At 43.2% G+C, this 12,573-nt stretch overlaps 1 protein-coding gene across 1 annotated transcript in view; it reads right to left on the bottom strand.

The window, feature by feature from the left end:
- Positions 1-12,573, bottom strand: part of FSTL4 (follistatin like 4) — a 160,076-nt gene that overhangs the window by 20,483 nt on the left and 127,020 nt on the right. The window contains exons 6-7 of the mRNA XM_065735022.1: positions 11,912-12,078; positions 1,890-2,010 (exon numbers count right to left, since the gene is read on the bottom strand). Of these exons, the coding sequence (XP_065591094.1) occupies positions 1,890-2,010; positions 11,912-12,078 (288 nt within the window). The remainder of the gene's footprint in view (positions 1-1,889; positions 2,011-11,911; positions 12,079-12,573) is intronic.

The following is a 12,573-nucleotide window of genomic DNA, read 5'->3' as shown; positions in this document are numbered from 1 at the left end:
CAGCTTTCTAGAGAGCCTGGGCTGACAGCAGAATGCATGGCATTTTTTTTTTTTTGCAGTCTTTAATGACTATGGAGCAACACTGAAAACACAACATGGAATAATTATATTATTATTATATTTATATACTTTTTGTATCATTGAGTTCTTGTACTAATAAGAAAACCCACGTGCAGTTGCACCATGAGACTTGCACTTAAAAAGCAAATACGATCCTTGCCAGGAGTTGAACCCAGGCAGCAGGCACAAGCTCTGGAACACCAGCACAGCCCTCCCTGCACTCCCCTCAGCTTTCCTCTCATTCTGGCTTTAGTTTCAAAGCGTTTGGGCCTTAAATTCTCAGTGATGATAAAGACTACATTGTCGCCTGCCAACTAAACTCCATTCAGGCCCCATAATATATCACATAATGTAACGGGATTAAGTTGTTAGCATGCTTTCCTTTCAACTGCCATTCATCAAACAAATAGCACTTTGAGGAAGGAAACCTATTTTCCCAGCTGCAGCACACACAATCTAGTTATCCGTATTGCCAAGACTTTGCAGTTTACTCTCTCAAAAGATGACAAATTATTATGTGGAAACATTAAGTCAGTTTTCATTCAAATCAAGCGGATGCTTCGTGCCCGTCCCCAGGCACTCACTGTGGGTGGAGATGTAGGCATGGCTGAAGACCTGAGCTGTAGCCAAACCCACACCCGACACCTGAGCACTCCCTTAAGTGCATAGATGTCTCTTTCTGCTGTTGCCCTCTGTATCAGCCTCCATGAACTGGATGCAGTTATCTGCTCTCATCTGTTGATAAGCTCTCTTTGTCTGTGCACATCTATAGAAAGAACTAAACAGTAACTTTCCCTATGAAGTACCTACTGTAACAAAGCTGCTGATTTGATATATCCACAGCAGAATGCAGGAAAATCTCAAGTAAAGACAAGATTGGATTTATGTCAGCAAGGTGGACAGTGATTCTGCCGGTCCCTCGAGCTCTCATCCTCACCCAACAAAGATGGGTCAGTGACATCTGTGTCCAGTTTGCACAGGAAAAGGAAACAAAAAGGGAACATCAATCATACCCAGAGCGCTGGATTAGCTGCAGCATTATAGGACGTGGGGAGCAGCACACAGGAACCCCCCAGGCAGGGGCTGGGAAGTGTCCCATGCTCTGTGCATGGGGAAGGATGAGCTGAGTGCCCCATGAAACACCAGCACGAGTCAATGTAATTCTGAACTCAGCCCAAGTGAGCCTGAGCCCAGAAGAAAGATGGCAAATGCCAGAATGAAAGCCCCACGAGGCTCAAACGTGGCCCAGGGAGGCAGCTCAATGTGATGCTGGAATTCAGCCCGCACAGATCTCCCACTCAGAGAAATGTTTGCCCTCATTTTGCAGCCCAGTGGGCTGTGCCTTCAGCTGATGTGAAGGGCCCTCTGCTGAACCAAGCTGGCTACAGCCAGGCAATGCCTGCTACACAGCTGCGAGGTGGATCGCTAGTTTTGGAAACACTGCGCTGTATTTATTTAAATATCCTGGGCTATTTCATGCAACAGAAATTATTCTCTGGAAGACGGAATTACTGAAGCAACACAAGTAGTCGTTAGTCCAAGAGAGGCTCTGAAACTCTGCTTAGAACTCTCTGGAAATGTTATACAAGTGGTAAAACAAGCTGTCAGCACGGGCTGCAGCCCAGCTAATTGCACACATGTCCCCCTGTGCTCCCTTTCTTTCCCACTGCCCGTGCGATAGCACGGGTGAGCCAAGTTTTGTGCCCCTGCTCTGCCACACAAAGGCAATCTGTCGCGTGGCTCTTGGCGTCTTTGTGTGAAGGAGATTAACCCACAGCTTTGCTTACAGGAACGTTTTCAGTGGATTGTCATACATGCCATTTACTAACCATTCACCTGAAGGATGTGGGTCTGATACAGCTCTTCGTAGCCGTAGGCATGACAGGTGTAATTGCCCATGTGAATAGTTGTTACCTTGGTGATGTAGAGGGAATCGTCTTCTCCAAAATCCTGCAGCAACAAAAGACAGGAAAGGCACCTTATTATTTAGTAAAAGTGTGTTACACACCGCGGGAAGGGAGGTGACCTGCTCAGCAGTTTGGAGAGCAGCACAGCTTGGGAACACAGCCTGAATTCCGAACAGCAAATTTCAGAGTTCATAAATCAACGCGAAGAAGGAAATGAGCAGCAATTTCAGAGTAAGGCAAAGTAACTCATCTGAGAATATGAACTTTTGTGCCTGTTGTTAACAAGGTGCTTTCTGCGCATAAAAAAAGATAGCAATCTCCAGCTGTTTAATTTATAGAGAAATTTAACATCTACCCGTTAACCTCGGGTGCACAGCACACAACTTCGGGGCTGAGGCTTCCTTTATCTGCGCTGGTTTCAGAAAACACACAGTAACCTTGAGACTTGATGAGGAAGAGCTGAAGCTGTTTGTCAGCTCTCAGACAACATCCTGGGCAGGAGACAGGGAAAAAGACAAAGGCTTTCTTTCAGAGAGCCTTACTTCAAGTCAGCCTGCCTTGATGTGTAACTGGCTGACAAGCGTCCTTCTTTCTTCCCCTTCCTTTTCCCACAGCTGCTCTCACACTGCAGTGTTTGGTTGTCAGCAGGGAGCAGATGCATTATTAGGGAGGTCTGGGCACTGAGCATTTTGCACAGCCACTCCGTTTGGGAATACACCTCAAATTGCAGTTAACACAATGGTAGTGCTGATGGGTGCACTGTGCAGCTTCTTTTGTTACTCCATTAGCAGTCAGACTTCTGCAGCCCTCAGAGGTTCATACCTTCACACAAACCCAGAAGGATATATTTAAAGAACAGTTAATGGTTTTAAAGAATGATTTTCCTTTAATCAACTCCATGCGTGCTAAATTCAAGCACAGCACCAGCGTGAGCACAGACCCGAACGAGAACAAATCCAAAGGTGTGCCTGAAATTCCTTATCTGCAATCAAAAGCGTCTCAGATATGAGCACTGCTTTGGGTGTCAGGCAGATTGGGCATCTAGAATGAGCAGGTGAAGCTCCCCAATACATCACAGATATCTACTGACGATTTCCCATTTCCAGCATTGTCTGCTTCGTGGCCAGCGAGGTCTTTCCTGCTGAAAAGCAAAAGTGCATGAATAATGGCAAATAGAAGAGCTATCACCCCTGCTCAGATGATATCTGCACGAGATGGAGATGACGTTTGCAGCGGAGGGGACTCAATAACAGTTTTTCAAGTTAAGCTCAAAGCAACTCAGAGTTCAGGTCAGTAAAAGCAGGACGAGCACTTTCATGGGATGATTTATATGGAGTGCTGGAAACGCAGCACAGTGAGATCTGTTCAGTTCTGAGCATGCTGATTCCTTTAAGGTATCTCAGCCAACATGGTGAGTACTTGCTTTGTGCTCTGTCTTGTCTTTTCATGGACAATCTGTTTTTCATCACCACGTGCAAATGTATGAATGAAGTACATTAAATATCGTAACCCTTACAAAAGCAAACTGATGCCGGATTACAGTATTATTCTCATCCTCTCCAAACACATTCTTCTTGTAAAGAGAAGCTCTTGGTAAAAGCATGGTTTATGACTTTTAAGAGCTATTTTCTGCCTTCCAGCACTTAAAAAAGGTTATCAGCCATGATTAAGGCAACGCTGTATTCTTCATGTCAGGCTCTGAAGGAAAACATTTTGCACTGTATTAAGAGCTTGGACACCTATGGTAAAATCCCATGAGACCACAGCATTACAGACAATCCCCAGGGTTAGGGTGGGAAGGAAAACCTCACTTCCAAATTTAGGTTCAATACTGAAACTTCTGTTGCTACAAAAAAAAAAACTGAGTTCTCTAACAAGTCAGTGATTCTTCCTGTGTGCTTATTTATCGCAGCTCACGGTTCCTCCTCGTGTTTCCCCATGGATATAATTAGTGCATGAAGATTTCACAGTTACATGTGATATATATGCATGCATTCTTATGCACACTTTCTGTTTATACTCAGTTATATAAGGCTACAGCTTTTCAAATAAAAGTCCTCAAAAACCTTTTACCATAAAATATTTCTAGAGTCAAGTCCTGAGCTTGTTCTGCCATCTACCCCTCCTTCCATACAAACACATTCATGTGAAGTTTCCTGGGGAGGATGGGAGGGAAGAGGTTGAAACGGGCAAAGAGAATGGGGAGAATTCATGCTTGAAAAAGGCAGAGGAAACATTTCTGTGTTGACTTTTTCATATGGCTTTGGCTTGCAAAGCCAAGTTCCCAAGTCAATACAAGCCTGAAAGCAGTCAGAAGGAACCATAAGCATCTATAAAAGTGATGTAACACAATTCTTCCCCCCTAAAGCTATCGCACTTTTCAAGTAGAGCATCTCACGGCTGCCTGAAGTCACAGTGCTGTGCAACCCTGGGAGCTGGGTCTGCCCTACAGCTCCTCCACAATGCACAGTGGTGAACTACACAGACATCTTTATGCACAGCCCCACGCCAAAGGACAGGCAAGCAGGAGAAAGGGAAGAAAGTCACTTCTGGGGCATAGTTTTCCTCTATTACTGCTGAAGCTGGATTTTCTTGTGAAGGGGAAGAAACAGAAGCGATGAAAACGTATGAACAAAAGGCAGAAACCCTTCTAAGAGCCACCGATTGATGAGCCTTGCAGGAAAGTGGTCAGATAAGGACAAGGTGCTCCCTACCTTTACCTTATGAATTTCATTATAGAATAACGTTACACGTTCTGGTAAAAAAAATATATATATATATATAAGGAAATGAGCAAGCTGTGCTTATAATTTCTCATAATTGATAAGGTCATCTAACGATAGCTGACAAATGGCCTTCCCCAGCAGTTTATCTCGTCTTCTTTCTCCCTTTTTGGAATGAAAGCTCTCTGCCCTTCATGAGCTTCTTTTACACCTTACAGCTGCCCTTCTCATAGAGGACTGATTAAGTGATCTCGGGATACATTTGAACTTTTCAAGATTAAAAGAAAACCACCACCCTGCATTTAAATGGCTAACAGCTCAGTCACCTTAGGAAAAAGAAAACAAAAAACAACCGAAGTTGGCACTGCATACGCTCCATTTCAAAAAATAACAAAGCAGATCCAGGAAAACAGATATGCACTTTTTTTTGTACTGAATTTCCCTTCCATCACTGATTACCCAAAGCATCAGTCTTTCCAAAGAGAAGCTTTTTCATATTAATTTATCCCATTCCTTCTCATGCATTCCCTGGTCATGCAATCTGCTGCTGCTCGGAGACACTGCACTTAGAAATGAGTAAAGCATTGCCTATTGCTTGTGAATCTAGCTCCTGTCCTGTCTCAGGTGCAATGCATTACGCAGCTGGAATGCCACACATCTCCAGCTCTGACACCTGGGGATGCTGGGGCTGCCCACTGCCACTGCCAGCGGTGGCACGCACACCCTGGGCCTTTTCAGACCTTTTTCACAAAGCTTTCCAATAGGACTTCGGGTTGTTCCAACACAGAGAGGAGAACAAAAATAAAACACTCAGAAATTTTGACAAAAAGGAACTGTTTTCCATGTAGTCCTCTAAAGAGGACTCAAGAGAACTCAAAGAAGAATTAGCATAGGGCAGGTTCGGGTTTCCTGAGCAAAATCAGATGAGTCCAAGGAAGCTGGGAGCCCTCCCCATGCAGCTCTGTTACCTACTCCAGTCAAAGACAGCACCCAGCACTGGGGCTTGCTGGTGTCACTGGTTTTCCACTAGAGGGAAATCAACGCCGTCACAGTTTCATAATAACCAACACAGAGATGAAAATTCAACTGTTCACTTTAAAAAGCTTGCCTGATCCTCAGAGCCCTGGAAATCTCTCTCTGATAATGTTTACAGGATTTTAAAACAAAATGTACCCAAGCATTTAATGAGATTATTATTATGCAAAATCTCCAACAATGGCTATCACTTGGAAAGTGATTTCTCCATGCTAATCAAATGTCTCTGATCTTTTTTTACAATAGACTCACGAGTGATTCATATAAAAATAATAAAAACTAAATTAGTCATGGCCTCTTAAATCACTTTCTTTGGTGCTCTTAATAATTCATTTCCAGAGACAAGCTGAGAACTTATGCTTCATTAATATTATTTGTTCTTGGTTTTACACATGCTATCTTACACTTTAGTACTCTACATGGAGAAAAATTCAGCCTTAAGCAAATGCCAGAAAACTGTTGCAAACACAGCCCGGTGGGATGTTAATTTATTTGTTCCTGTTTTTCTGCTCAAAGAGTTTAGCACAACAGAAGACTTTGCTGGCGAGCCAAAAAACCTTTTGTTTCTTGAGTTATATGGATATGGTCTTTTAAAATAATTGCACAATTATAGCATTGATAAAAAATGGATGACTCGATATCCTGAGAAACCCAGAGAGAGGATACGAGGAGGAAAATCCACGGTGGGCCTTCCTGCTGGATCTGCTGATGGAAGGGAGGGATGACTCAGTGAAGTGTTTCTATTAATCAGATCTACCACCCATTCCAGAGAAAAGCAACAAGTCTGATCCAACAGGGATGTACCAACCCTGGGAGAAAATGGTTTACGTTAACTCCAGCTTTCCACCCATGGCACAGAGGCAGGGACTCGTGGCCTTCCTCACCCAACTCTCAGCTGCACCACTCAAGAGCTGGAGGGCACATCTGATTCCAAAGAGCCCTAATCCATCTCACCCTCAGAGCTCTTCTGATGGGTCTTATAAGCATGCCACCCTAGTTACCTCAGTACTTCGCAGTAGATGATTCTAATTGGCTCGCTCCTTTCTTCCTTCTCATTTTTAGAAGTTTCACACTGTATTTATAGTTCCCCTCTGTTATAAAACCCAGACCAAGCGTATGGAATTCATCTCTAGGAGAGTTGCGCCTCACATCTCATGTTTCTGAAAAAATTTCACAAGATCTGTGCCCATCTGCAAGAAGTGCAAACCAAATCACCCGGGCTGCAGGGAGAATGTCTTCATCCACCAAAACGTGAAGTTTAGGGAGGTGAGCCCTTATAATTTATGGGCGGTTAGGACCAGGTGAGTGACTGCACTGTCCCTGTGGAAGTATTCCTGCATCTGCTCTAACCACCTGCAAACTTTGGGCCACGATGCAAAATTAAACCCTTCCACTGAAGGCACCAAGTGCGTACAACTTCTGTTGGTCCTCACTACAGAAAAGTGAGAGATGATATATCCAGAAAATACTGTAAGCATTCATTTTCCACTTGACCTCTATTCTAGAGCCTCCAAAGAACTGAGATTCTCCAAGTGCTGTTTAAATACCTTAAATTCTGATTTCAAAAAGAAAAAACCTGGCTGTAAATACGCACGTTCCTGTAAGGCACTCACATCGTGGTATTACTGCAGCACTCAGGATGACATGGGGTTTGATCATTTTAATGGCCTCATTCCTACTAGTGGGGGTATTCACACCTGATCTTTCTGTTATTTAACAATGGCATGACGTTAAAACATCAACAGGAATGTATGTACTTCATGAGGCCTGTTCTAAAGATGGCTCAACCTGGTCCAGGTGACTTCTACTTTTAAGGATGGCCATTTACTTTGGTCTCCTGCACGAAGTTGGCACAGGGCTCCTTTGGAGAGGAGCACTCTCCTGGATGGATGGTTACTGTATGGACGCCCCTCACTGTACTTTCTACAAGATAAGAAAATCAATATGCACAAGTGACAATAGCGAACAAGTGATAAACTGCACGTTGTTAGCCCCTGGGAGCATGCTCTGTAGGGCCATTATTGACTTCTCATCAAACTAAGAAAAAGCCTTTATTCCCTGAGTGCTTCCCCCAAGGGTAATTTTTTGGAGAGAAAGGACATGCAACCCCCACTCAGCATCTGCAGAAATGAAGAAACCCATGTTTTAATCTTGAGTAATGAAAAGTGCACTTCTGCACCCCCGATCTAATGTAGATTTGGGTTAAACTGTACAGATGGACATGAAAAGAATAATGAGAAATATTCATGAATTTGTTCAAACTATTTCATTGCACTTGGTAATCCACGCAGCTCTTATCTACCCGTGTTCTGTTACACTTGTTTCCTTAAGATAATATGCTCTTCTCTGTTGTGTGCATATGTTTTCATCATGCTGTTGTAGATAAGCTTTTGTTTACAAGTTTTGTCTATAAATTTATGTCTTTTTTTCTCTAGATGATGTCAAATCACATGAAACAATGCCCTATAAATACTGTATAAATACATTTGACTCCACGAGGAGTTTTTTATGTTTTCAAACTGAGGAATGCTTTCATAACCACAGATTTAGGAAAGCATATTGCTTTTTCCTGGGAGGCAGAAGTATATTATTTTGAAAGATAACACAGTTTAACCAGTTTGCTATTTGCAGTCAAACCTCAATTTACAGCTATCACAATCTCACTGGTTTCAGCTACGCTGTAGTCACTGTCTTCATCAGAAGAGTTGATGTGACTTCTTCTAGTATAGCTGCAAAAGCATTTATAATGGATAAATAACCTGGATGGGAAATGTATGGATAAATGATATTTCCATGCAAAAAGCAATCCTAAATGTTTGCAAGAAAAATCATTTAATTACACGTGCCATTAAGATGGCTCTTTTGTAATAGCTATGCGACAACTCATTAACAGAGTTCTTCACTGACAAGACAAATTATTAACGTTGCTTATGAAAGCTTCTGATTAAGAGAGGAATGGAAAGTTATTAATACTTCGTTGCCACTCGAGATATCTCATAAAAATGATTTAAGTAAAGTACATAAACAACCAGGCATTACAGTAATCTTCAGCCTCTCATTTCTGCATAAACTTTGGATTACTTTGGTTCCTGTCAAACCTGTCAACCTTCTCATATCGCATTTATCAATAATCTTAAGGGAATAAAGCCACAAAGGACTTCACAGTGGTTCCTCCCCTCTGCTGCACTTACACCATCTTAGAAGAGTCCTGCTTTCCCTGACTTGGACTAATATTTTCATCTGATATCCTCAATTAGCATTTAGAATAGAAAGAGTTTAATTGAAATATAATACAAGGATTTTTCCAAGCGCGTGAATATCCTGTAGGTTTCTATGTGATTACCACTGTGCCAGGAGCAGGGAGGATTTTCTTGAACTTAAAAAGGTACAATTAATCTCCTGTTGCACTTCCAATTAGCCAAATTGCTAACCTTATTGTGAAAAGCAGAAATGCAATTGAGTTTCTGCTCGAGGCGTTCTAAAAGAAAACTGAAGTAATTTCGTTAACTGACTTCAAGTGTATTAAGAAGCACTGCCTTCACTTTCCCATTGTCAATGCCTTTAAGGGGATGATTGTTTAATGGCCCTCTCTGCACCCAGAAGGGGCTGCCCCCCATCCAGACATGCATCCACACTGCAGCCTCAAAGTAAATGCTGCAGCTCCATCCCTGGTGCCTACAGGCATCAACTTAACCCTGAGTACAGGTGCACTCAACGCTTCCAAAGGGCCATCTCCATTTGAGCTCCCAAGAAGCACACCCAGCACACAGGTGCCCACCCAGGCAGCCACAAACACTGCCCAGAAGGGGGGGAAACAAAAGGGTCATTGAGCATAAATTCTGTTCTGCTTCCTTGTAAGAGTCCCGAGTGCTTTGTTTATATGGTTTCTCAGTGACATTAGTTCAAACACATCAAAAATGGTTATTTTTTTCTCCTGCTGCTGCATGGGACTGTGCAAGGTGTGTGTAATCATTCAGGATCCAGATTATGTTCAAGGACCTCAGTCTTCTCCTTAACAGTTAATAACAAAAGCTAAAGCTAATTACTCTTAAGTAAACCAGAAGTCCACGTGGGCCAGCACTAAATTACAAAGGAACTGGCATTTGAGCTTGAAAACTTACTGCTCCCAATCCTAATTAAAATAGTTGGGTTGCAAAAGAAGCCTTAGGACCACGTGCTGTCCTTCAGGGATGCCTCTGTGCTCCGTTTCCAGGATTGTCATCCTGTACCCAGTTCACACACCAACTTCAAATAGTCTTTTAAGATCAATGCAATCATAACCAAAATTTCATAAAGACAATGGAAATGCCTGGAATTCTCATTATTTTGGGCCAAAAGGTTCTATCACTACTCTTGAGCTTCCAGAGGATGAGGAAATAGGATTGCACAGGTTTGCATAGGTGGATAGTGATAGGATAAGGTTTTTAAACTAAGACAGAAGATTTAGGTTGGATGTTAGGAGGAAGTTTTTCACTCAGAGGGTGGTGATGCACTGGAACAGGTTGCCCAGAGAGGCTGAGGATGCTCCCTGGAGATATTCAGGGCAACGCTGGATGTGGCTCTGGGCAGCCTGCTCTAGTGGTTGGCGACCCTCCCCATGGCAGGGGGCTTAAAACTCCTTGATCTGTGAGGTCCTTTTCAACCCAGGCCATTCTCTGATTACAGAACAGCCGACTCTCAACTTCAACTCAGCTGGACCCAGCAGCAAATCTGAGCTTCAAAATACATCATCTCAGATCAACCCAGCAAACATCATTGCCCATAGAAAGGCTCCTTCTACATCCTGATCACACAAAGCTGTTGAGTTTGCTTGCTATGGATTAAACTAAGCATGCTGGCAGCTAGTGTAATCTTTACTCAGCTTAATCTGCATCGAGGAATAGATCTGTTCTGAAGAATGTTTGGCCAGAACCATAAGCCGTCAAGTCAGCCATCTGCACCTCCCTGTGTCACTCTCCCACTCCAGCAGGCAATGCCACATTTTGAACATGGCATCTTGGTGCTGTTCCATGTACTTCTAGTGCAGTGACACAACGGCCATTATCCCAATCACAGCACTGATGGACAGCTGGAAGAAATCTGGTGAGGTCTGCAAGCCTCGGGTTGGCTGCGCAATCCTAAGCATCCCTGGCACTGCCCCTCACAGAGTAGCGGGATGTTTGCTGGTTTCATGTTGTATGTCAATCCCATGCTCCAAATGGCAACCAGAACTGCATTTGGAAATGGTAACTCTTGCTTGGATTCAAAGAAATTTGAGATGGCTGTAATTACTGAATTTGTGTGAACGGTGTGCACTATGTTCCTACTGAGGCAGTCAACAAATAACATGTTACGCTGCAGTGCAGAGCACAACAAAGACTTTTCACATTTCTGCAACTCCAGACACACAACAATTTAGGGAGTTACAGCACTGGCAGTAACAACTCTGAACTGAGTGGTTATCAAATTAACGAGAGCTGAACAAAAATATAAATCAACTCTTTCTGTAGTGTAATTAAAATAAAAACTGATTTACCGTGTACTGTAATGCAAAGAGAAATTAAATACAGACCATATTTTTTTACACGACTTTCCAGTCTCTCCATAATTAAATGTTATTAAATAAATGAGTAAGTTTACACCATCACTCAGGTGTTGTAGCTATGACTCACACATCAGACCAACACTGTGAATTCAAAGAGATTCATCTCCCTTCCTGCCAAGGTATCACCACACTCTGCTGAATTACCCATATTTTAAACTGCTCATCAAAAATCCTGAGGAATGAGAGATGGGAGCAGGTTGAAAGGAGAGGGAAAGAGGAGAGAAGGAGATTTATTTGATTTAGATAGAGATTTCGCTGCCAGCCGTAAATGTGTTGTTTCATGCTCTTGATGAACCTCTGTCTTTGTACTGGGAATGAGAAAGCTGAGAGGTTGAAGGTGTGGAGAGTTTCTTTCCCTGCTTTCCAGGGCTGCTCTGGTTGCACTGAGCTGAACGGGGGATGAAGTATCACAGCTAAGCAAACTGCAGTAACCTGAGCATCCCAGGAACACATGCTGTTGATGAAGACATTCCCATACAAACAAAACATCACGCCAGCTTTGTTTTCCATGACAACAACGAGACAAAACTTGCTCACCTCAAACTATCAGCTGCTAAATGAAACCATATTCAGTACTCAAGGAGGAGTAACTCAGGACTTACATTGATGTCCTCCAGGTCGAGGAAGTTGAGGATGACGCCGTTGCGCTTCCAGATAATGGGTGGCCGCAGTGCCCCGTGGATGCTGCACGTCAGGATGGTGCTGAGCCCCACTGTGATGGTGGTGATGCTGACCCTCTGCTCCTCGGGCAGGCTGAGCTGGATTACCTCTGCGAAGGAATAACACCAAATAGCACCAAGGTTCACTTTCTTCCCCATTCCAGGTGTAACTTTGAAGGATTTTGACAGCTGGGTGTAAAAAAATCTTTAAACAACAAAGTCAAGAGGGAAACCTTCCTATATTTCATTTCAATTAAAAAAAAAAAAGACATTATTTTAACTTACTCATACACACAAAATCCACCTGATACAGTAAGCCCTAGCAATTAATGAAACCACACCAATGCTGTGTTGCTTCTTCTGGCCAACGCTACCCAAGACGTGCCTGCATGCCTTGCCATGTGCTCCTGTGCAGACAGGTGAGATGTTTGATGCCACTCACTGCAGGTGCACAGTCATTGCAAAGCTTATGAAGCTCAGCAGCAGCAAGCCAGCACCAGGCCTGCCTGGTCACACTGCCAGTGCTGCTGTGTCCACAGTTTGACCATTTGCATGATGCTTTCTTCTCACTCTCATCGACAGGTGCTGCAATAAGAAGACCTTGA

This window comes from Cyrtonyx montezumae, unplaced genomic scaffold (genome assembly GCF_038088225.1).
Source record: "Cyrtonyx montezumae isolate F1298 unplaced genomic scaffold, pur_monq_1.0 scaffold_18, whole genome shotgun sequence".
Classification (NCBI taxonomy): Eukaryota; Metazoa; Chordata; class Aves; order Galliformes; family Odontophoridae; genus Cyrtonyx; species Cyrtonyx montezumae.
Note: the sequence above shows the minus strand (reverse complement) of the source record. Positions and strands in the feature narration are given on the sequence as shown.